The sequence below is a fragment of the Dermochelys coriacea genome, chromosome 1 (genome assembly GCF_009764565.3).
Source record: "Dermochelys coriacea isolate rDerCor1 chromosome 1, rDerCor1.pri.v4, whole genome shotgun sequence".
In the NCBI taxonomy this organism is placed as follows: domain Eukaryota; kingdom Metazoa; phylum Chordata; order Testudines; family Dermochelyidae; genus Dermochelys; species Dermochelys coriacea.
The window spans coordinates 181,313,398-181,339,885 of NC_050068.2; the positions used below are offsets into that span (position 1 = coordinate 181,313,398).

At 40.4% G+C, this 26,488-nt stretch overlaps 1 protein-coding gene across 6 annotated transcripts in view; it reads right to left on the bottom strand.

Moving 5' to 3' along the window:
* The window catches only part of GBE1 (1,4-alpha-glucan branching enzyme 1), a 274,774-nt gene that overhangs the window by 158,838 nt on the left and 89,448 nt on the right, over nt 1-26,488 (bottom strand). For 5 of the 6 annotated variants that reach the window (XR_006279482.1, XM_043509617.1, XM_038403530.2 and 2 more), the window contains exons 4-5: nt 5,414-5,539; nt 913-1,048 (exon numbers count right to left, since the gene is read on the bottom strand). Coding sequence is in view for 5 of the 6 variants with exons in the window: in XM_043509617.1 (XP_043365552.1) it covers nt 913-1,048; nt 5,414-5,539 (262 nt within the window). In the remaining variant the exon portion in view is untranslated. The remainder of the gene's footprint in view (nt 1-912; nt 1,049-5,413; nt 5,540-26,488) is intronic. The other variant, XM_043509634.1, reaches the window with a different exon arrangement.

The window sequence follows — 26,488 nt, forward strand, 5'->3', positions numbered from 1 at the left end:
TGCATGTCCTGAACTTCAGATGCACTTTTGATATTTACAGAGTTGTCATGAAAGCAAAGTAAGAGTAACTGATTAATAGTGCTATATCTTGTGTTTTACCAAAATTTGTCTTAATATAAATAAGATATATTTTTTTTTAAAAGATAATCATTCCAACAATTTCATCTACAGCCTATACAGTTACAATAATGCACCACAATTCTTTCCTAAACAGAACTGCTCGTGTTAATTGCTATGTAATACTAGAACATTCAAATTATCACTTTAAAATTATCATACTTCACATAGTAAACTTAGTAAAACTAGATACAGTATTTTTCCTATACATATATAAAAAATAAAAATGCAGCTCGTACATTGGCAAGTAATCTGTTTTCAGTTATTTGTAATGAGTGTGTGGCATTAATATAGGTTTGTTTTCAGACTGTAAGTAAATGACAAATATTTATCTAGTTCTAAGGAATGAAATTTTACTTAAAACTGTAAGAGCATCTTTGATCCATATACCCTAATTCCTGTCCATTTCATTTCATTATTTAATGAAAGCAATTAGTAACCTAAAAATAAATTCCTATAGTACATTTAAGCTTTATTTCCCACACCCCCAGACACTGCATTATCTTTTCCAATAAAAGCAGATTTCAGAGTAGTAGCCTTATTAGTCTGTATTCGCAAAAAGAAAAGGAGTACTTGTGGCACCTTAGAGACTAACACATTTATTTGAGCATAAGCTTTCGAGAGCTACATCAGATGCATCCGATGAAGTGAGCTGTAGCTCTCGAAAGCTTATGCTCAAATAAATGTGTTAGTCTCTAAGGTGCCACAAGTACTCCTTTTCTTTTTGCGAATACGAGCAGAGACTCATTACAAATTTCTCTCCATATGCATCTCACCAAGAAGCATGTTACTTACCAAGATTCTTTATTTTAGGTAGTATGTTATACGTAAAGTTTTTATAAGAAGCAACTTTCCCTTCAGGGGAAGCAATTCCCACATGAGATTCATAAATTCTTAAGCTTTTTGGTTTCTTTGGTTGAGGATGTTTGCGCTATTGAATAGAAAATGGTTGTCATTAAAGCATAGCATCTGAGAATGTCAATCTTGTTATATAAACACACTGTTTACACAAGAGAAAAAAGAACCAGTATATTCATTTTAAAATCAGGTAAGACAATTGTTATGCAACATATTCCCTCTAGATTAATGCAATTAAAATTGTAAATACAAAAAAAATTACTCCAATATTGAAATTGATCAATTTCTTTGATTTTTTTTTCTTCCACTCTTTACTTGACACCCTTACGGTCAGTACTTCCATAACTTCATTGCACCAATGAGCTGATTTTGTGAAAAAGTGACTTTAAAACAGCACACAGAAAACTGGTCTGCTGATTGTATTCTTAGTCAGATCCGCTCAATTTAATCGGGGAAAAAAAACGTTTTTTGGGTTTTTTGTTTTTTTGTTTTTTTTTTTTAAGTAAAGCACATTCTTCTGTCTAGTGCAGGACATAAAAATTCCTTTGTCAATATCAGGTAGAAAAGTTCCCAGCTGAGTGGAACTGAGTTTTACAGAATGTAAGCATTCATTAAGTACAGTTCGAAAGACAACCTTTCAAATGTTACTACCAGAGTTGTCAAAAAGCCTCTTGGGGAAAAAAAAAAAAAAAAAAAACAAAACAGATAACGAGTTTGTATTCCAAGCTGATATTTTTCCCCCCAGGAAATTTGTTGGGATAAAAAGTTTTGAATTTATTCGCTCTCTCCCCGCCATCCCTTCCTTTCATTCTATTGCATTCAATGTCAAAAAGGACTCATGTCCAAAGTTTTCACTACCACCAGCATCAACACAAATACAAACTTTTACCCATATTTTTTTCAAAATTTTTCAAAATTTGGGAAAGGTTACAGGGTGGCAAAGTCACTGCATTTCATTTTCCTTTTGTCAGCTGAACTTTTCCAAATTGGAAAAGTTTTTTGAAATAAAACTTTTGAAAGAGGGTTGAAAAAAGCCCAACAAATATTTTCCTGCACTCAGTGGCCAAAAAATAAAAAGTGTGAGGAGAGGGAAGAAAGGGGGAAAAGAATAGTTATTTACTCTGGCTCTTTGAGATGAATTGTCCACATGCATTCCAATTCTTGTCCACATATGCCCCATGGGAGGAAGACGGGATTTTTGGCCATCAGTGTCCTTTGGGCCATGATTGCAGTCTAGATGTCCCCCTGGCCTCCCCGCACACCTGCGGACATGGTGAAGTAGGCCCAACAGCCTCTCAGTTCCTTCATCAATAAAGAATCCAGGTAGTATAGAACTTTGTAGTAAAAGGAAAGGATGGCAGGGTGTGAAACTCATCCTTCCACCCACCTAATAATGAGAAGACTTCTTGCAGGACTTCCACCATCACATCCATATGGTGCTTTATGTATAGATACATGGATTTCTACTTCTCTGCATACAACATAGGTAAAGTCTGGCATATTGTGAGACATGGGTGCAGAAGGTCATGTCACCAAAGAAGGATGCATCTGCAGGGTGAGCCTTCAGATGATTCATGAGTCTTACTATTGCCTGGAACCTCTCTTGTGGTAGCTAAGCTCTTGCTGACCTCAGATCTAACATTACTCCTATAAATTCTGTAGTTTGGGTTAGCAAAATGAGCATTTTCCCCTGTTCATTTGGAGCCCCTATATGGTAAAGGGCCGTAAGACAATGTGAATCAAGCTGGTCATTGATCAGCTGCTGGGAAAATTTTACCCAGATCAGCCAGTTGTCCAGGTCTGAATATACCAGACTGCAATGTGTTCTTAAGTGGGTTGTGCCTGCTACACTCTTGCTGAATATGTGTTGGTGCCATGCAAAGACTAAATGGCAGGACCATGTATTGGTAGTCAGTCCCTCACTATGAAACTGAAGTATTCTCTTTGTGCTAGGTATATGGACAGACGGAAAGAAGCATCCCAAAGCTGAGAACCACAAATCCATCTTGAGTATTTAATGAGGGGATAATTGAGGCCGGGGTTAGCATCCTGAACTTGTAGTTATGGATGAATCTGCTGTGGTATCAAAGTCTATAATCAGATGCCAACCTCCGTTCTTTGGGAATAAAAACTAATGGGAGTTGCAAGTTGCAAAAGGGTATCTAATTCTTGATTTAACAGCATCTTGTAAGAGAGGTCCCTGGAAAAGAAAAGGGAAGACGCGTTGGGCTAGTATGGGCCTGGAACTGGATAAAATACCTTTTTTTAAAAATAGTTTTCAGGACTCAGTGGTCAGAGATGATCTGGTTCCAGGATTCCTCAACAATTAAAAAAATGAAAGTGGTCATTAAGTGTGTGTCTGTGTGTGGGCGTTCGCGCGCACACGCATGCACATGCACACGCACACGTGTGGGGGACAGAGGGGGTATAACTCCTGAAATGTTTCTAATTAGCTCTTGATGATCAAATCAAACTTGTTGCTGTGAAGCACCATGCACCAAGGATGCAGTGGGAGAGGGCTTCCTGCACTGGAGCTTTTGCTCCTTCCATTGTGGTTCCAATTGTGGTGACTGTAGCAAGGTTTAGATATCCCAAAGCATCATCAGGCTGAAGCTGTGGTCTGCTTTCTCCTTGGTGCTGGCAAGTATATGCTCAATGAGTCGAGAGTGACTCTAAAATCCTTTAATGATTAAAGGCCTTCAACTGTTTGTACACTGATCGATCACAAACTTCAAATTATTATTTTTATTACTATAGCACCTATGGAAGGTTCTCCGTTGATATTTGGGCTCTTTGGGTATTCCACAAGAGTGGAGCCCTGAAGCCCTGTGATGAAGCAGCCATTGTTTATGTTTGGGCTATTAACTGTCCTTTCGGCACTACAGATTTTAGCTCCTCCCTGTGTTCCTATGGGAGCTTTTATATTAATTGTGATACAACCATCTCACCTGGGAAAAGGGTATTTTAACAGGTTTCAGAGTAGCAGCCGTGTTAGTTTGTATTCGCCAAAAAGAAAAGGAGTACTTGTGGCACCTTAGAGACCAACAAATTTATTTGAACATAAGCTTTCGTGAGCTACAGCATCCAACTTGCATCCAACGAAGTGAGCTGTAGCTCACGAAAGCTTATGCTCAAATAAATTTGTTGGTCTCTAAGGTGCCACAAGTACTCCTTTTCTTTTTGTATTTTAAACAGAAGATCTTGATCATTTGAAATGCACATCTGGAGACAATCTAGGGAATAGACTTTTTTAGTAGAAAAAATCAAGTTTGTAGGATCCTTCTCTGTGTGTGTCATATTTGGAGACCATCGCTGTTTGGCTCTTTCATTCACTGCTATCACCACCAGCGTTTTGAGACTCAGTAGATGCAGAAACCTTAAAAATTTCTTTGAGGGAACTTGATAACATGTATCAACTTACTTAGATGTGGGTGCCACAGATGCTGGGATCTGCCACAACTTCGTAACTAGTTTCAATAACTCCTCATTGACAGACGTGGCAAGCCTAACATGCCTGGAGGAGGGCAGAAGATCTAGTAATTTATGAGATTTTTCTTGCAGTACCTCCTCCTGAATCTACAAGATGTCTGCCATGCAGCATAAGAAGTCTCAGAAGATTCTAAAATCATCCAGTTGGCTAGGAGTAGAAGGGATGACTGCCTCATTGATTGAAAACAAAGATATTGCTGCTGGAAATAATTGATACTCCCATTCCTACATGTGTTCTTCTTACAAAGTTCAGACTCTACCATAGCAAAGTGAAAACTGACCAATCATGTTAGTTTTCACTACAGCTATTCAGAACCCTGCAGACAGCAGAGATACTGAAAAGAGTAAGACTCATTTCATTCTGCTGCTGAAGAGAGGCTAAGAACAGAGGCTGGGGGAAAAATATAATTTCTAACACTTCAGCACTTAAAGGGCTCAGGGAAGAGATAAACTGATGACAACACTGGAAAAAAAGACACTGATCAATTTTGAGAATAACCAAGTGAAATCAAGATAGCAAAAAACAAAAGCAAAAAAGACAGAAATAGGACATTATTAAAATACTGAAGAGTAAATTGATCAGCCACACAGCATTCACTGAGGAGTATGCTCCCACATATTCCTTTAAACCGCAGGGGACAGGTCCATGTGGGCATAGCAGAACATCTTTTTTTTTTTTAGTATGGCTTTAGGGCTTAGTCTGCAGACTAGTAGATTTCAAGTACATTTTTTTCAAAAAACAGTAAATGCATTAAAATAGGCGCTTACAATGGAAATGTCTTCTCAGGCTTAACTATAATATTGATACACTATATGCAAAGTAACTCATTATAATTAGAATGCACCCCAAAAAATAAAAATAAAAGGACTGTGACATGACAGAAATCACATCATAAAACATGCCTTGCATGCACTTCTAAAAGCTTCTGAAATATGAAATAAGCCTTACTAGATATGGCAGTGGTGGTTCCCAGTGTATCCAATCATAATTCACATTTCTATCTACGCGAGCTACATATTTGGCCCAAGGTGAAATACGGTAGAGAATCTCTCCATTTTTACTACGGATCACCACCTAGAAAATGAAATGAAGACATAAGAAATCAGTATAATTTCATGTGTACACAAGCACCCGTACAGAGAAAGGAAGTCTGTTCTCAATGATAGGAGCGCCAGAGGAGAAAAGATTCTCATGTTAATTCATACAGCATAGCAGTGTTAACAAAAATTAGCCAGATTTTCCTATAAACTAGAAGGCAACTGTGGCATTCTACAGTACTTGATTCTTTGAACATAAAATAAAAATGCAGCTTTGTAATCATTCCTTGCAAAGATGGGTTTAGCACAGCAGATGGAACAGAAATAGCAACACATCTAGTGAGAAACCCTGTATTAGAAGATTAACAAAAAATGAAACTAGGGGGTTTCACAGTTTGTAGCTTTTGTAGGCAGAGCACACTGCACGCATCAAGGGGTTCCTTGCATTCCTCCATTCCCCCCACCAGCTCTCTCTGTGCCACCTCCTATCTCTCTCTATTTCTGGGGCTCCTTGTAGCTCTCTTCTTTTCCCTCTTTCATGCCAGGAGCTATGTACCCTCCATACTCTACTCCACACCCCACCCCCCCAAGGAAGGGGCTATATGTGGGCCTCCATTTGCAGACAAACAGAAAAACAGAAATACTATTGCCATTAAAAATGCTGATGACCAATAAAAATCCATCAGCTATTCTTTTGGATATTACCTCCATAAATTCCTTTTTAATAATGATTCCTAGCTCTTATATAGCTCTTCTATAGTCTAGAAAAAAAGTTTGAGTGATATTGTATAGATCAGAGTTGCTTATGAACAGCACAAGCCCATAGCAATGTCCCTACCACGGACAGGGTAAAAGGAAAAGAAAACCTGCTATTTGTGGACCTAATCTGTCACAGGAAGAGGGCAGAAGAACACTGTTGCCCTTCACTCCACATCTTGCAGTGGGGACTCCCTGGCTTTCCCATACATCTGGGGATAAGGAGAGGTGGAGGGGAAGAAAAGTCAGTGCCTGTCCCCCAGCATCATCATTATGAAAACAAACAGGTTAAGGCTGTCAAGAGTAATTTGTGTGAACTACTTTACATTCTGGACCTTTAAAATCTTCCCGAAAGAGACCGAGATGTAGGATTTAAGCAAGGCATTAGCGGGGAAGTAATGGGAGCTCCTGAAAGAGTAATGCTGCAATGGGGTGGCTATGGAAACAGTACTATAGAGGTCCTAGCCCTCGGAGAATACCTTGGAACATGTGATTTTGCAACCAAGAGGTGGACATCTATGAAGTAGGAAAACCACACCCTTGCCTCTACTACTTGAAACTGCAGGAGCTCAGTAGCCTGAAGGTCAACATTTTCCACCTGCTTTTCTATTTTACACATGCATTTATTTACATGTGCATTTTGCTTGTAATTAAGTAATTTGCTCCCACACGTTTCTAGGAGGATTCTGTCTGGAACCCATCTTGACAATGGTGGTGGGAGGGAGATTAAGACCTTTCAACAGAGTAAGAGAGTAATAACTCATATGTTGAACTTTTTCAAGGCTGACCAGGTTGGCAACCAGTCCAAGACTATATTGTGATTATGTCCTGATCTATGGTGGTGTCTTTCTTATGCCCTAAGGAGCTATCTGCCTAGCAACCATAGCCCTGTTCCTGCACAGAGAGACAAGTTGTTGAGCAGGTTCCACTTCATCACCATATTAAAAAGCAAGGTGGGGGAGGAAGAGAGTAGATAGAAACACTGACTGGGCTCTCAGTCAGTCACCAGAGATTAGGTTGAGCCTCCTAAGATTAAATGGGATTGCAGCTCACAGATTCTTGCCACCTGTCTGTATCGCTGCTGCTGCTATGGGTGTGCCATAGCACTTCAAGACCATTAGGGCTTGAAAGAGTAGCAAAGTGAGTAAATGAAAATGGTTTAATATTAGTTGAAGCTAACAAAGGATAGGTGATCAGGTATGGAAGGATCATCTCAAGGGTGTCCCCATTTGTTCAGAGACATAGTGCAAGTCTGTGAAACAAGTCAGATAATTTGAAAAGACATTTAGCTGAGGATGAAACGGACTATGGTGACACTGGAATTTCAGACTGGATTAGTGGTCCAACAGCAGAGCCACTACCAGATGCTTCAGAGAAAGGAGCAAGAAGTTCTATAGCAGATAGTGGTGGAGTAGCCCGGCCACAAGAAAATTTCCTCACCACCCCTGCAGTTGCTGGTTGACTTGTATACCCTGAAGCAGGCCCTATGAAAAATAGATTTTAATCCTAATCAATGTAACTCTGAATGTTCTCATTACACACATACATCTCCTTTTTTTAATCCTAATAAATTTGTCTTTAGTAATATATGACTATACATGTTCACATTAGCTAAGCTTGGGGGGAGGGTGGGAACAGCATTCCAGTTTCAAATGTGTTGCCTTCCTCTTTCACTAAGTGTCTACACTGGAAGAAAAGGAGTACTTGTGGCACCTTAGAGACTAACAAATTTATTAGAGCATAAGCTTTCGTGAGCTACAGCTCACTTCATCGGATGCATTTGGTGGAAAAAACAGAGGAGAGATTTATATACACACACAGAGAACATGAAACAATGGGTTTATCATACACACTGTAAGGAGAGTGATCACTTAAGATAAGCCATCACCAACAGCGGGGGGGGGGGGGGGGGAAGGAGCAAAACCTTTCATGGTGACAAGCAAGGTAGGCTAATTCCAGCAGTTAACAAGAATATCAGAGGAACAGTGGGGGGTGGGGTGGGGGGGAGAAATACCATGGGGAAATAGTTTTACTTTGTGTAATGACTCATCCATTCCCAGTCTCTATTCAAGCCTAAGTTAATTGTATCCAGTTTGCAAATTAATTCCAATTCAGCAGTCTCTCGTTGGAGTCTGTTTCTGAAGCTTTTTTGTTGAAGTATAGCCACTTTTAGGTCTGTGATCGAGTGACCAGAGAGATTGAAGTGTTCTCCAACTGGTTTTTGAATGTTATAATTCTTGACGTCTGATTTGTGTCCATTCATTCTTTTACGTAGAGACTGTCCAGTTTGGCCAATGTACATGACAGAGGGGCATTGCTGGCACATGATGGCATATATCACATTGGTAGATGCACAGGTGAACGAGCCTCTGATAGTGTGGCTGATGTGATTAGGCCCTATGATGGTATCCCCTGAATAGATATGTGGACAGAGTTGGCAACGGGCTTTGTTGCAAGGATAGGTTCCTGGGTTAGTGGTTCTGTTGTGTGGTGTGTGGTTGCTGGTGAGTATTTGCTTCAGATTGGGGGGCTGTCTGTAAGCAAGGACTGGCCTGTCTCCCAAGATCTGAGAGAGAGATGGGTCGTCCTTCAGGATAGGTTGTAGATCCTTGATGATGCGTTGGAGAGGTTTTAGTTGGGGGCTGAAGGTGATGGCTAGTGGCGTTCTGTTGTTTTCTTTGTTGGGCCTGTCCTGTAGTAGGTGACTTCTGGGTACTCTTCTGGCTCTGTCCATCTGTTTCTTCACTTCAGCAGGTGGGTATTGTAGTTGTAGGAATGCATGATAGAGATCTTGTAGGTGTTTGTCTCTGAGGGGTTGGAGCAAATGCGGTTGTATCATAGAGCTTGGCTGTAGACAATGGATCGAGTGGTATGATCTGGATGAAAGCTAGAGGCATGTAGGTAGGAATAGCGGTCAGTAGGTTTCCGATATAGGGTGGTGTTTATGTGACCATCGCTTATTAGCACTGTAGTGTCCAGGAAGTGGATCTCTTGTGTGGACTGGTCCAGGCTGAGGTTGATGGTGGGATGGAAATTGTTGAAATCATGGTGGAATTCCTCAAGAGCTTCTTTTCCATGGGTCCAGATGATGAAGATGTCATCAATGTAGCGCAAGTAGAGTAGGGGCATTATAATCAAAAAGGTAACAAATAGTTATTTGAACTGCACAAATTTTCGGTTTCCAAAAAAACCAGTTGAGAATGCAAAAAGTATTACAAAAATCAACTTTGAAGTGATAAAATGGGCTTGGTAAACGTAATATTCAAACTAATTTTAAATCTAGTAAAATGGCTTATTTAAATCAAATTATGTAATGAAAAATGCTCAAAGAAACTAGATTCATACTTAAAATTCACATTAACCCAGATTCTTTGGCATTTAGCTAGTTCTGCTGTATGACACATTTAGATAAGTAACGTAGTTAACCATCAAACCATATACCATGCACTTGGAATCATTACAGCTTTTTGTATTTCAGTACCATGGAGATTCCAAAAATCATTTAGCTTTTGCCAAATTTCACATATATAAAAAAATAGACTAATTGAATGCACTGGGTTAATAGGATTGTAGAAATTTCTTCTAAAGAGATCATCTCATTTCAATCCCCAACTCTGCTGCTTTCATCTGAAATAGCTATTGGAATAATATTTATTTAAGGAAATGGATAGGCTTCTTAGTTAATAATTATACACCTTAACATCTAGAATCCTCAACAGGTAAGTAAAATTGCTTTTCAAAATATTTTATATGTAGAATAAATTTGTTTCTCACATAGTACTCTCAACATGCAATTGTACATAGGCTGTGCTAATGAACAACAACTTAAGTTTCTGATCTTTACACAGCTTTATAAAACTTGAAATGAATGATTTATATTTGAAGGAAGTAAGAACAGACTATTGATCTAATTCATTTTTGCTCTAAGCTTTTATTCTAGACAATTTAACTTTTAACATTATGCAAAGATACAAAAAACCTCTTAGCTCTAGCGAAAAGGGCACTTTTATTGAAGAGAAAACATAATTTAGTTAACTTTGCAGATGCGAGAAGAGTCTCCTAAAAAGGGCAAATTATCTTAACAAGTAATCAAAAAGCACAAGTCTAGCTTCTCACACTAAATGATTTTCCTCAGTAGGGCTCTTTCTCAACGAGGGGCATTTTCTAAAAATTTTCCTAACCCTGTTGTTTCTGATTTAGCCACACCATTGTTAACAGCACTATAACCCCTACTGTTGCCTGAACCAGCTGCTGCTGTCATTTTAAACAACACAATGGAACTGTGCACTGAGCTGGAGCTTAATACCATATTGATTGGATAAGCAAATACACCTAGCAGCATTAAAAATAAACATCCAGAGCGCAGTTTACACAACAACTCTTGATGCTCCTAATGCTACTGGAGCTAAACCCATGTTAATAACCGTTGTGAACTCTTAGAAGCTTTTTTGGGGCATAAAGACCTGCATGTCCCAATCTCAGAAAAAAAAATATCTAAGTGCAGTTACACAAATAATCCAGTACCTATGAACTGTGGACTGAACGAGAGCTGGCTAGTTGATGCTCAATCCTGACAAGACCATAGTATTATTTGTCTGTTGGAGGAAGCAACTAGAATAAATTGATAAAGGATTATCTTAGCACCCCCAAATGAGGAGGCATTTCTGTTATTTGTGTCACAGGCGCACACTTGAGTGGTTTTATTAAACCGTGGGTAACTGAGGATAAAAGGTAGTCAGTCATTTTCAATGTGCTCTGAGCAAAGAGTATGACTCTCCTCAGGGTGAAAAAAAACTGATTACAGAGAATCACAACCATCACTTAGAGACTTGATCACTTCCATATAAAGTGCATTACAGTAAACTTTGGACCCATTCTGAAGCTGGAGTAGAAGACAGTCACTCCCTTTATTAAGTGGCATTTCATAGAGGCAATTTATTGTGCAGGTGCTCCATATTCTGCTTGGGGCACCAGAGAACTTAAGTATTGGGAACAAGATAAAGGAGCTGGATGTTATACTAGATAAACAGATATAGAGTCAGCACAGCAGTCCCCACCCATTTACCAGCAAGTGAAATATTGCACAAAGAAAAGTCTGTTTCTTAGGGAAGACATTTGTTGTCTTTTCTGCTAAAATTTCTGCTTAACAAGTCCATCAGAGGATTTCCCTGGTCTGGGATGTGGAAGACTTGGACACAGACTCTTCACTATTTGGAGAAATTGCAGGCTATATTCTTGAGTATCTTCTGGTTTATAAAGGTTACAAGTAAGTGTTGACTAGAACCTGGTGTACTTGACAGGATCACCTAAGAAGCAAAACAAGACCCTTTTACATTTGGATGGGTTTTTAGCTTAGAGTGAGATCATTCCCTGAGCCTCACTCTCACACTCAGACCCATTATTAATATAGCCCATTGGGCATTTTGATGCTAGATTGCTCTTTTAAAACATATAATCTTGTAGTTTTTAAAAGTAACCAACCACATACAACACAAAAATACTTTTTCTGGAATGCTATTTTAAAAAGCAACAGTGTAAACACCTAATTAGATACAAAATGCATATTCTTTTCTAGGTACACAAGGATCAGACCTAGAATTACTGTTCTATATTTAGGTTAGAACAAGTTTATAAAACTGCACAACTTCAAGTATTAATTGCATATTGAAATAAATGGTGGAAGCATAGGCATTTGTCTGTTTACATACACACTGTGAAGGACCATGCACCTTTAAAAATTATTATTTATGTAGACTTGTTGACTTGAGAAACATATTGCACATGCAAAATCTCATTTTTTTCCAACAACAGAAATAAACAAACTTTCACCATTTATTTCCAGAGCAGAATATCCTCCCCCTTTCACCAAATCACACATTCCTCACTGAGGAAAGGATACCTACCACGTTTTAAAATGAAAATATGAGTACATATGGCTGGCTAATTTTGAGCATGAGAGGTATTTTGCCTAAAGTAAACATTCCTGGAAAATAAAGGCTAAAGCCAAATATTCCCCCTAATGCATAACTAGAGTATTCACTGTCAAATAGAAGATTGCAGCGGTTTCATTTGGCTTTCAGTCAATGTTACATGTGACATCATTAATATCCTTTGTATGGCATTTCTACTGCAACCACAGCAGTTTGATCTGGGATAAAATTGTTGTGTTAAAGTGCACTATTATACAGAATGAGATTGTATATTACAAAATAATTAAAGCAACTGCATCTTCCTAGAGTGGAAAAAAACTTTACAAACCAACAGAGGAAGTCAGCCACTTAACTTTGCATTTTTTGGGATAGAGGTTATCACGTATATTATAGCAACAGAGGAATACATTTTTTTTTCTAAAAGGCAATTTAGTGTGCAATTATTTACAACTGAACTAAGTTTGTCCCATCCAAAAAACACACATCAGGGATACTTCATTGTAAAAGATGTAAAATGTTAACTAATAATAATTTTAAGTAATTAAAATACATGTGCTTGAGTAGTTCCAAAGGAATTAATATATTTAATACTCTCAGCATTCCATCTACCCCAGCCTTTTTTTTTTTTTTAAAGTTTGATCAAGAACTACATAAAGGGGAACATTATAAGTTAACACGCCATTTAAAGTGTCAGCCATGGCTTTATTCAAACACACAGTTAACAAATATCACAAAAACAATAAGGCTTATTTACTAAGCACAGAGCTGTTAGGTAGTGATGCAGAGGTGGCTGCCACCCAGGGAATCTACAGACCCAGAGTCTAGACCTGCTGTTCCTTACAGCCGCGCTGTAACTTCAGTCCAAGCCCTGTCATTCTGCAGTGTGAATGCAGGTTAAGCCACAGACCCAAATCAGAAGATTTATGTAGTACAATATGGACATATTAGCACAATTATGAGACCAGAGTCCAACAACTGTAAACTTATGTTTACGATGCAAAGTGAACATTCAAGCACTGACTTGGAAACATCAAGTTCACAAGCCCAGGTCCCACAAACTAGGTTTCAGTGTGCTATGTATACATATCCTTTTCTAATGAAGGTATCATTGCAGGAAAAGTGCATCCTGAAAAGCATAGGATAGCCTGTGCTGACACAATACATGAACTGGGACAGATACTACTGCATACTTGCTGGCATTATCAACTTTTATAGCTAAGGACAAGACGCAATGGCTAATGTTTGTTAACAGTTACGGTATAAGGATTTCCTTAGAACTCTAGCTTAATCACTGAAAATATTTTGTACTTCTACTAATAGTCTTGCCAAAACAAAGATTACTAAACTAACCTTACTAAACACTCAGGAATTGCTACTTCACACCCTATAGCCAGCACTCAAATATAGTAAACAGGTTTCAGAGTAGCAGCCGTGTTAGTCTGTATCTGCAAAAAAAACAAACAAGCAAACAAAAAAAAAAAAAAAAAAAAAAACACAACAGGAGTACTTGTGGAACCTTAGAGACTAACAAATTTATTTGAGCATAAGCTTTCGTGGGCTACAGCCCACTTCATCAGGTGCATAGAACAGAACATATAGTAAGATAATACACACACACACACACATCCACACACACACACCCACACACACAGAGTGACAGACCCAAACCAGTGGAGTACAGGAATCTGGTAGAAGGCAAATATACTGGCCACTGGATGAACTGTTTTCTGTTCCCTGAGTGACCAGAGCAGGGCTGCACTAGAGCAATCAAGAACCTGCTAGAACCAATTAAGACAGGCAAGCTAATTAAGACACCTGGAGCCAATTAAGAACACACTACAATCAATTATGGTAGGCAGACTAATCAAGACACTTGGTTTAAAAAGGACCTCCCATCAGTTAGGGGTGTATGTGCAAGGAGCAGGGAGTGAGAAGGCATGCTGCTGGAGGACTGAGGAGTACAAGCATGATCAGGCTTGAGGAGGAAGATCCTGCGGTGAGGGTAAAGAAGGTGTTGGGAGGAGGCCATGGAGAAGTAGCCCAGGGAATTGTAGATGTCACGTGCCCTTACAAGAGACACTGTAGATAGTTGCAATCCACAGGGCCCTGGGTTGGAACCTGGAGTAGAGGGTGGCCCCTCAACTCCCTATTTGAGACAGGAGGAGGTGACCTGGACTGTGGGTCCCACCAGAGGGAAAGGTCCCTGGCCTATTCCCCGACCCACTAGATGGGTCAGCAGAGACTGCGGGGATTGTTCTCCATTTCCCCTTGCTGGCCAGTGATGAGGTTAGCTGAGTGAATGGCAGGTTTGAGCCACTAGCAAAAGTGGTCAAACTGAGGGCAGCCGTGAATTTCTGAGGCAAGCAAATCCGCCAATAAGCGCAGGACCCACTAAGGCAGAGGGGAAATTTTGTCACAATACATACAGAGAACATGAAAAGGTGGAGTAAGAGGCTAATTAAGATGAGCTATTATCAGCAGGAGAAAAAAAAACCTTTTGTAATAAATGATCAAGATGGCCCATTTAGACAGTTGATTAGAAGGTGTGAGGATACTTAACATGGGGAAATAGATTAAATGTGTAATGACCCAGCCACTCCCAGTAGGTAGGGTAGTAGGGTGTCCCAATCCTTCCTGATTTACCACTTTCCTCATCATTGCCTTGAGGGTTTGGTTAAACCTTTCTACCAGCCCAACGGTCTGCAGATGATAGACTGGTTTCAGAGTAGCAGCCGTGTTCGTCTGTATTCGCAAAAAGAATGCATTCGATGAAGTGAGCTGTAGCTCACGAAAGCTTATGCTCAAATAAATTTGTTAGTCTCTAAGGTGCCACAAGTACTCCTTTTCTTTTTGTGGATGATAGACTGAAATTCTCAGGGTATGTATATGGAGCAGCATACAGAGGTCCTTCATTAGTTTTGACGTAAATGGGGTGCCTTGGTCTGTTAATATGACCTTTGGTAGCCCCACTCGGGCAAAGATCCCCACCAACTTTTTAGCTATCGTTTTAGAGGCAGTGTTCCACAGGGGGACGGCTTCTGGGTAGCAAGTAGCATAATCCAGAATGACAAGTATATATTGGTGGCCCCGGGCTGTCTTCTCCAGGGGTCCCACTAGGTCCATGGCTATTTGCTCGAAAGGAACCTCTATGATGGGAAGGGGTACTAAAAGGTGCCCTCAAGTGGGGACGGAGATTGTGCAGCTGACACTCCGGGCAGGACGCACTGCACCTCCACACTTCTTGTACTCCGGGCCAGAAGAATTGTTGCAGGACCCATGCCAGGGTCTTCTCTACCCCCAAATGCCCCCCAAAAAGATGACTACGGGCCAGACTTAATACAACGTGTTATACAAATGGTGTTTTTGAGGTACTAGGATCTGTTGTACCTTCTGCCCCTGTACTGGTGCAACTTGGTATAAGAGATTCTTCTTCATTATGAAGTAGGGTTTTCTCTTCCACGGGGACCCCATCTATTTCACTCACCTCTTTCCTAATGTTGTCGTACCTTGGGTCTTCAGCCTGGTCCTGTCCAAAATTTCCTCTCCCGGAAATCTGCCCAAGATCTAGGGGGCCAGTCTGTGTTGCCTCTACTGGTTCAGAGGCTTTAGGGTGTGGGTCAGACTCAGGTGTTTCTCCCTCCTTGGTGGCCTCTTTTTCAACTGCTTGGGTCCACCTACCTACGAGAGCGACCCTCTAGCTTTGGGCCAGTATTTGAGTTCCCAAGGCCTTAGCTGCCTTCTTTCCCTTTTCATCTTTCTATCCTGTCTGGGAGTGGAGAACAAATCTGGAGATATTCCAGAGAAGATTGGGGGTTGACAGTCGACTGTGGATGCCTCACTAACTTCAGGGCTTCCCCCTTTCTCCAATTCCCCTTACCAGGAGTAAGGCTCCAAACCCTGGGAAGTCCCTCCCTATGAGCACCGGATATGGGAGTTTAGGGACTACCCCTGCTGCTACCTCAGTAGTGTTCCCCTGAATCTTGATTTTTACTGGAATGGTGGGGTAATAACCAACTGTCCCATGGATGCATGTTATCCCCATACACTTAGCCCACAGCAGCTGACTACACTTCATGAGCTTCCCCGAGACAAGCATGATAGCACTCCCCAAATCAACCAGTTGTGTTATCTACCCCCTTTAGCTTCACTGGTCTGGTATATATATATGTGGGGTTAGTGAGACCCCCACAAGGTGGATTAGGGAGCATGTGTCTGCCCAGTTCCCCAGGTTACACTGCATAGGCTCCTCAGCATTGGGACACTGTGCAGCTATGCGTCCCCACTCCCCGCAGGCGTAACATCCGTATGGAGCCCTAGGCATTCCCAGGTCTCTTGGTTTGGGTAGTCTAACATCACGATCCTCTTCCTCCTCAGTGCTCCAATTCTGTGGCTTCTGGTGGGCCTTCAGCCCCTCTTTTTTCCCACTTGGGCTCTCCTGGTGGCCCAGTCACCCGAGCTCTAAGGCTTGGTGCTGCTAGTTTAACCCAGGGTGCTACTTCCTTAACTGGTCGGGTCAGCTCCCACGCTGTCCTTTGCCTTTCTACCAGCACGACAATCTCATGGTAGGTGGAGGATTCATTCTGGCTTACCCAGCCACGAAGGTCTGGAGGTAGTCCTCTCATGTACTGATCGATGACGAGAACTTCTAGTATCTCCTCTGGAGTCTGGGACTCAGTTCGTAACCACTTCCATGCGAGATGGATGAGGTCATATAATTGGGACCGCGGGGTTTTGTTTTCTCCACTCATGATATCGCTGGGCCTGTACTGCGATCGTTACCCCAGATCTGGCCAGGATCTCTGCTTTCAGCTGGAAAGCAGCTGTGTAGCCTGCCACAGCCTCTTCAGACAAATCATAGTAGGCCTTCTGGGCCTCCCCACACAGGAATGGAGCGAGGATGCCAGACCACTGTTCTCGGGGCCAAGCCTCCAGCAGGGCTGTCCTCTCAAAGGCCAGGAGGTATGCCTCTACATCATCCTCCCACATCATTTTCTACAGCCAATTGCTGGCCCCTATGATCTGCATCCCATCATGGCTGCTGTTCAGCTCTGTAAGGTCCTTTAACTGGTTTACCAGTTCCCGCAACATAGCCCAGTCTTGAGCAGCCTGGTCCATCAGCAGGTGATTAGTCTCTTGATGCAGCCGCACTGCCTCCTGTTGGGCAGCTGCCTGGACATGGATAGCCTCCTGCTGGGCAGCCGTGGCTTGTATCAGTGCCCGTACTACCTCCTCCATTGTGGTGAAAAAAAAAAAAAAATAAATAAACCCTCTCCCTCCTCCCCCTCAAACACTCTCCTTCTTACGCCACGCTGTGGATACCAGATCCCACTGCTCACACCAGTTATGACAATGTTCCTGTTTTACCTTGGTGGGTCTTGTGCTTATTGGTGGATTTGCTCACCTTGGAGCTTCACGGCAGAACCTCAAAAAATGGCCATTTTTCTGAATTCATAGCCCAGGTTGACTCCTGCTGTGTCTGACCAGGGCTTGGGAGGATTTGGGGAGAACCCGGGCCCAACCTCTACTCCAGGTTAGAGCCAAGGGCCCTGTGGAATGCAGCTGTCTAGAGTGCCTCCTGGAACAGCTGTGTGACAGCTACAACTCCCTGGGCTACTTCCCCATGGCCTCCTCCCAACACCTTCTTTATCCTCACCATAGGACCTTCCTCCTGGTGTCTGATAATGCTTGTACTCCTCAGTCCTCCAACAGTATGTGTTCGCACTCTCAGCTCCTAGCACCTCTTGCGCCCAGTTCCTTACATGCGCACCACAAACTGAAGTGAGCTCCTTTTTAAACCCAGATGCCCTGATTAGCCTGCCTTAAATGATTCTAGCAGCTTCTTGATTGGCTGCAGGTGTTCTACTCAGCCTGTCTTAATTGTCTTCAGAAGGTTCCTGATTGTTCTGGAACCTTCTCTGTTACCTTACCCAGGGAAAAGGGACTTACTTAACCTGGGGCTAATATATCTGCCTTCTATTACTCTCCTGTAGCCATCCAGCCCGACCCTGTCACAGGTTAGCTTGCTGGAACTTCTTTAGCATCTCTTCATCTTACTATATGTTCCATTCTATGCATTCGATGAAGTGGGCTGTAACCCATGAAAGCTTATGCTCACATAAATTTGTTAGTCTCTAAGGTGCCACAAGCACTCCTGTTCTTTTTACTGTAAATAGTTGCACTGTAACGTAGGTTTTGTTAGATAACTAGTCTCTCTCTCTCTCTCTCTCTCTATATATATATATATTTACTGGATTCTGTATAAACATTGAAATATTGAAGGTTTTGTTAATGCATAGAATTTGTGATTGAACTCAAACAAGAGTAACTTTGTTTAAACACATCTACCAACATTGGATGGCAATTGTATTATTACTGTTATGAGAAGGATTAAAATTGCAGCAAGAAGAAAATAAAAGGATTACAGACTAAAGAAGCTTCACTGACTAAAGATTAAAGACAGACTACATTTTTTTTTTTTAATTTATAGAGCACTCTTTCAATAATATGCCTCAATTCTCTTCTCCCTGGCCCAAGATTACAAGAATTCCTCTAAGCTCCTGTGATGTATAGGTGTTTCTCTTCTGGCCAACCCAACGTATGCTCAGTCCCACCTCATCTCCGTGTGTTTGCATCTGCATACTGTCTTTTCAATTTGAATGTTGCTGCTACTGCACTACCTAGAGAAGAACGTGCATGTGATGAACTTCTCCCAGAGCAGTGCAAGTGCAATGAAAGTGAAACAGATTATGCCCAAGATATTTCCCCCCCCCCCTTCTAATCTTTGTATTCCAGTAACTTTAGGTTACTTTTAACAGTACATGCCAAGTTTTCTTTAGGAAATGTAATTTTCAAGTGAACCATATCCCTTTAAATGCTAGAATGGAATAAATTAATCTGCTTCTGCCACAGACCTTTTCACTGTAGAGGATATGGGCTTGAATGCAAGGAGGACAGGAAAAGAAATATTTGAAAATAGAGAGCTACTGTCACTGAGGTCTTGTGGACTATTTGTACTTGAGAGCCAGTATGTTTAACATATCCTCTACAAAATTTCAGGAATTATCGAAGATTCGTACGTTTGCAATTCAGCAAATATGTTACAAACTATATTGTGGTTTGTAACAGAATGAAAAAGAAAGCAATTCAGAAAAAAATAGTAGAGACAATTGACTTGAAGATTTCCAAAAGCAAGCTAATAAATTATCTGCTCTGAAACACTATTATTTCATTACTTTTATAGTTTGAGAACACTTGAAATGATTGTTGGTAAATGTGGCTTTTTAGCCAGTGACAAAAATAAATTGGCCATCACAGACTAACAATATTTAGCATAATGATAGAGTGGACTTCAATATAAATATGCAAATATCAATGAGTTATTTACAAGGACAGTAAATAAGAAGCTATTATCTCTATATTCTAGAATTTATAGCATTCCATTAGCTTCACATGTGTGTATTTATGAGACAAGATTATCTGAATACGGAAACCACACCAGCTTGGGCTTTGCATTTAGAAAGCACATACCTCAAACAGATAAACTGATCTGAAATTACTAAAAACACAGTATTGCCTTCAAACAGCAGGAACGTGCCCATAAAACCCACTTTTGGAAAGTTTAAGTTAAGGTTTTTTATATTATAACATACCATGTTTTTGCAGAATAAAGTGTTCCCTCTCCCACTTCCTTAAGTCAGTGATTGTGCTAAAGGAGGGAAGGAGAAAGCTGACAAAGATTTTTCTTCATGAGATATTGCTGTATTATAAAGGTATAGCAAGGCTGACCATTTCTATATTGATGACAAATAATTTACTTAGAATAAAGTAAACTCGTCAAGAGCAGGAGACTAAGTTTATCAGAATTTGGTCTCTGCCAAGCTAGGTAGGTAAAGCATATAAATACCAAATCAGTTGGAGATTAAAAGCAGTAAAATCCTGGCTGAAGGTTTAGTTTTAAAAAATGCAACTCCAGTTCAAATATATACTTTTAATAATATAAATTGCTACTGCTCTACCTCAGTCAGCATTGTAATCTTAGGAGTGCCTGTTCCCCATTTTCCTCTCCCTATGTTGCTCATCTTTCTCCATCTGGCCACTTCAATTCACTAAAGAAATAAAAGCAGAAAGTTCTGTAGCCACTGTGGAGACTCCTCTCCTTATCTCTTTAGTTCCCCCCATTACTCAACAGACCATATATAAAATTTGGTTTTCCTTCTTGAGCAGTACTGGCCTTCTCCTATTTCCAGTAGATAGATGAGCAGTGAACAAGCTTTTAAAAGCACAGGAAATTGATATTTGACCATCACTATCCTCTGCCTACCGCACATACATAAAAATGGATGGGATTATGCTGGTAGTGCTATCCACCCTCTATATGTGGACTATAAATCAGTTGTTTTGACTTCTGAGCAACAGCACAGGCCAATTAACTCAGACAGAAGAAAATGAGACAAAAATGTTATTCAAGTTGATTTAAGTTAATAAAACTGACCTAAATAGTGTGAAACAACCCACTTCCGGTAGGGAGCTGTGGAGTGTTTAGTTTTCCTACTCGGTCTCAAAACAGAGTAAGAGGAACTACCTTAGAGTTGATGCAGTCTCAATAAAGGGATGTGTTCAAATTTCTACATAGTTTGAAATTTAGATAGAACTTCTAAAAAAAAGTTTACATAGTCACATTTGTCCAAATCTCAACCTAATTCATTGAAGTTCTCCCTCCCCAAACTCTCTACTCACAAGATCTCGATTAAAATACAAAAGTTAACCAGATAAAGTCCTGCAAACAAATCCCAAGCAATAAAGTATGTGTTGGGGGGTAGGGGGGTGGGCAGACAAGTTTAACTTCAAACTTTAAAAAAAAAATCATTAACTATTGGGTACAAGAGGTCAATTTCTTTTTTTTTTTTTTAAAGTATGTATAAATTCCATATGGAAATTTAATGTGTCAAAATAGTCTCCTGGAGTCTTTTAACCTTGTTACTGATATACATTATATTTTATAAATGTTGCTAATCATTAGCATTTGTACTAATTATGAATACTCTAATATCTGCTCAAGAGGACTTTGTATTTATCCGCTCTTATACAACAAATGTATCAAAGGAGCAAAAAATAATCTCAAGCAGGTCATGCCTTGGTTTTCCAAAAGAGGGAGATATAACTCCATTTGTAAATTAAATAGGTGCTTTTATTGAAATGAGGCACTGAAAAATATATTTCAGTAATTTACTTGAATAAGGTAACTTCTCTATTTATTCATTTATTTTACTTTTGTATTATTAGTTTCACTTGTGTGGCTTCATTTTCCTGGTCTAAAAAAAAATACCAATAAAATCCATAGAAAAAAATCTTATAACTATGCTATATTAAATGGAAAGATGCAGAGACTAATTTGCTATAGAAAAAATAATTTATGGAGATCTGAAGTACAGTACATAAACACTAAGGGACCTCAGATATAGTGTCTGAATCTTGAAAACTACAGCACAAATTGTACTATTAAAAATGACAGCACTCTTCTACAATCCTGCCCCATTGTCTTCAACATAGACTCACCTGGTCCTACAAGTTACAAATCAGAAGATTACATAAACTGTATAGAAGATGCCTACTACATAACGCAATATGCTGCATAAACAGTGGCTTCACAAGATGCGACTTGTTGATTTTCAGTGAAGATAATGGTCTCTTTACAAACAGATCTATATTGCAGAACTAGCATCTTTCTGCAGAGCCTTTAAAAATTCTGACTCCTTAACTGTTTATCATAATCCTGACTTCAATATCAAACAAGTAAAAACCTGGGGAACGTGTAAGTGAGCTGTAGCTCACGAAAGCTTATGCTCAAATAAATGCGTTAGTCTGTAAGGTGCCACAAGTACTCCTTTCTTTTTGCGAATACAGACTAACACGGCTGCTACTCTGAAACCTGTGAGAGAAAATAAATCAATTAGTTTTAACAAACTAAGTCCCCATCACAATGGCAGACTTAGGGTCAGAAATTTGCTTCTGGCATGTTAGAGATAAACAAATTCTTGCATAGATAATAGCTTGAAAGTATTTTTCAAAAACAACCTCTGGAATAAGAAAACGAGTACTTGTGGCACCTTAGAGACTAACAAATTTATTTGAGCATAAGCTTTCGTGAGCTACAGCTCACTTCATCGGATGCATTTGGTGGAAAATACAGTGGGGAGATTTATATATATACACACACACACACACACACACACACAGAGAACATGAAACAATGGGTTTTATCATACACACTGTAAGCAGAGTGATCACTTAAGATGAGCCATCACCAGCAGCGGGTGGGGGGTGGGAAGAGGAAAACCTTTCATGGTGACAAGCAAGGTAGGCCATTTCCAGCAGTTAACAAGAACATCCCCATCATCTCAGGCATTGGCACCCTGACAGCAGGATTGTCTGGCTACGTAGACTCGCCTTCTCAGGCCCTACGTTACCACTCCCAGCTATCTTCGAGACACAACTGACTTCCTGAGGAAACTACAATCCATTGGTGATCTTCCTAAAAACACCATCCTGGCCACTATGCATGTAGAAGCCCTCTACACCAACATTCCACACCAAGATGGACTACAAGCCATCAGGAACAGTATCCCCGATACTGTCACAGCTAACCTGGTGGCTGAACTTTGTGACTTTGTCCTCACCCATAACTATTTCACATTTGGGGACAAAGTATACCTTCAAGTCAGCGGCACTGCGATGGGTACCTGCATGGCCGCACAGTATGCCAACATTTTTATGGCTGACTTAGAACAACGCTTCCTCAGCTCTCGTCCCCTAATGCCCCTACTCAGCTTGTGCTACATTGATGACATCTTCATCAGCTGGACCCATGGAAAAGAAGCCCTTGAGGAATTCCACCAGGATTTCAACAATTTCCATCCCACCATCAACCTCAGCCTGGACTATCAGAGGCTCGTTCACCTGTGCATCTACCAATGTGATATATGCTATCACATGCCAGCAATGCCCCTCTACCATATACATTGGTCAAACTGGACAGTCTGTATGTAAAAGAATAAATGGACACAAATCACACGTCAAGAATTATAACATTCAAAAACCAGTCGGAGAACACTTCAATCTCTCCGGTCACTCGATTACAGACCTGAGAGTGGCTGTCCTTCAACAAAAAAAACTTCAAAAACAGACTCCAAGGAGAGACTGCTGAATTGGAATTAATTTGCAAACTGGATACAATTAACTTAGGCTTGAATAGAGACTGGGAATGGATGAGTCATTACACAAAGTAAAACTATTTCCCCATGGTATTTCTCCCCCCCACCCCATCCCCCCCACTGTTCCTCAGATGTTCTTGTTAACTGCTGGAAATGGCCTACCTTGCTTGTCACCATGAAAAGTTTTCCTCTCCCCCCCCACCCGCTGCTGGTGATGGCTCATCTTAAGTGATCACTCTGCTTACAGTGTGTATGATAAAACCCATTGTTTCATGTTCTCTCTCTCTCTGTGTGTGTGTGTGCGTGCGCGCGTGTGTGTGTGTGTGTAAATCTCCCCACTGTATTTTCCACCAAATGCATCCGATGAAGTGAGCTGTAGCTCACGAAAGCTTATGCTCTAATAAATTTGTTAGTCTCTAAAGTGCCACAAGTACTCCTTTTCTTTTTGCGAATACAGACTAACACGGCTGCTACTCTGAAACCTGTCAACCTTTCGAATGAGATACAGAATGATACGAGTTAGAGTCACAATAACTGTTTTAAGCCATTTCTGGAGGAACAGGAACTTCTAAATACAATTATGACATACCTTATATATCAACACCTCTCTCTTGTGTGCCTCAGATAAATATTCCACACAAACACTTAATCTTAGCTGCACTGCCATTCGAACGATCATCAGGTTACCATGATGATCTAATACTCCCTATTTTCCAACTCTCACACTCCTGAAAAGATGGAGGATGAAATAGGTTTTAAAAAGTTAACATTAATCCAGATCCCAGATATCAGAGATGTGGAATACCTTCAGAATATTGCAGGTATTTTCCTCCCCTACAAAAAAGCTCAAGACTCTCTTTGGCCTATCATTTTCTATCTTGCCAGAATCTGACAACTTTAACCAGTTAACAGCCTCTCCTAAAAAATTGAATCTGTTGGCACATGTGGATTTCCTAACTCCTCAAATCATAATTTGAAGATCCTTCCCCCAAACTCCCTTCACTAACACAAAATAAATTAAAACTAAAAAAATGTAATATTCATTAGAGGGCCCCCTGGTTTTTCCATAAAGACTATTTGCTCCAAAACCCACTCATCCCCACTGAACACACACTACTGTACATCAGAAGAGTAGTCAGGTAAGTCATTTAAGGGGACTTTTGTATTTTATATTAAATCTGAAGCTACAGAATCAGAAGAGAGGATCTTAAGTCACAGGAAATCTAGATTCCTTCATTGTTAAACTTATCCTTAGCAGAGAGACCTAGAATAATTTTAATACAGGTGCACTGATAGTGACTGCTATATTTAAGTTGCCTGAATTATCAGATTCCATCATCAAAGATTGACTTTTGGGGGGACACTCCCAACACCTTGTTTACAGGAGACCTCTGAAATTCAGTAGGCACAAAGTCCCACGGCAAGAGACATACTTTGATTAGTCTATTACAGTCTGTCACACCTGAATAGTTAATTTCTTAAAACCACATTTCCCTTCTCTCAGTTGTGTTGCTCAAGAAAATTGGCAACCTGCCAAAACAACACCCCAAGAGGTATATTCTAAAATACTGGGTTTATGCTGTCACCACAGCAGCAGGAGCACACACTGTACTGGCAACTGCCAGAGCATCTGTAGCAGCAGCAGACAGGGTGAACAAGTGTAGTCCTCATCCCATCCCCTCCTAGACCTCACACACGGCCCTGGTAGCCTGTTCCCTTCCCATCTTCTGGCCACAAGTGAGCAGGACTTAGTTTTCATTTTATGCAAAAGATGTCACCTCCAATAGTACACCATCCTGTCATGATGCCAGGGCATCGGTTTAGTACCAGCCTACTACCATGATGTCTTACAGCATCTACATGGAAACTTTTCTAGGAGCACCTAAGGTCTGACTTGGTATGACTTACCGATCTTGAGAGAGCTATCACTACACTCTGGGGATTCCCAGTCAGCAGTGGTCAGCCACAACAGCATCTAGTACAGTGTCAAAAGTTAAACCTGGTTGATTTGTGGTAGGTGGCTTCAACACAAACCCCATTTGGCTTATCCTGTGTAGTTTAAATGAAATAGGGGACAGTCCTACATGGAGTATAGAGTTCTACTACTAAAAGAACCAATATGTTGCTAAAAATTATAAACAAGTTTTGAAAACATTCTTTGCAGTTAGCTCTCTTTTCTTCTTTACCTGCTTTCATTAAGTAAATAGGGTAGATCTATATTTCTTAGGCATTTCTAATCATAGCTACCGAGGGCATTCAGCACAAACTATTTAAGCACGCCCCTCTTTCTGCAGGTAGCCCTTAACATTATTGAGGGTTATGTATTTAGGCCTATGGAACCCTTCAACTATTCAATTGCATTACAGATCCAAAATTTGGCTTAAAAATGTGAAAAAATACAACTTAACAAGTATCTTAAAACAAATACCAAATGTAGGTACTAAGTAGCCAGATCACGACTGTTCCACGATTAAGCATTAAAGCTGCATACTGTGGAGAGTCAATATTTCTTTGGGTGGAAGGTAAGGAACGGAAAAGAAGCGGGGGGGGGGAGGGGGAAGGAGGGGAAGCGTTTTGCTAGTACTTCTCTCTGAAGGTGACCTTCTCATAGAAAACTTATGTTATTTGTTCCCCGAGCTCTATATGATTAGTTCCTTCATCATACACAGACAAATTAGGAAGGCTGCTGTGGTGCCCAGAAATCTGTTAAACAAAGTCAAAATTAATGATAAAATTGAGTTCCCTTTGTGTTTGATTTTCATCTATCTGCACTCAATTATAAACGAGCTATCAAAGAAAGCTACCCATTAGTAGTTAGTTCATGACGACTTCAAAAAACAATCCCTAAACCACCACTGATATTTTACTGACAGCCTCCTAATCTCTGCAGGTTTTTGGTAAATGCTACATTACACAGGCTTGTCATCAATCCTGACTGTTGCCATTATAACTCAAAAGAGGAGCACTACCCTGAATCACTTACATTAAGCTAGATTTAAAGCATATATAGGTAGGATTTAAAACACTGTATATAACTAACTATTTCAGGCACAGATCTAGCACCATCATCTACAGTGCAAAATGTCAGAT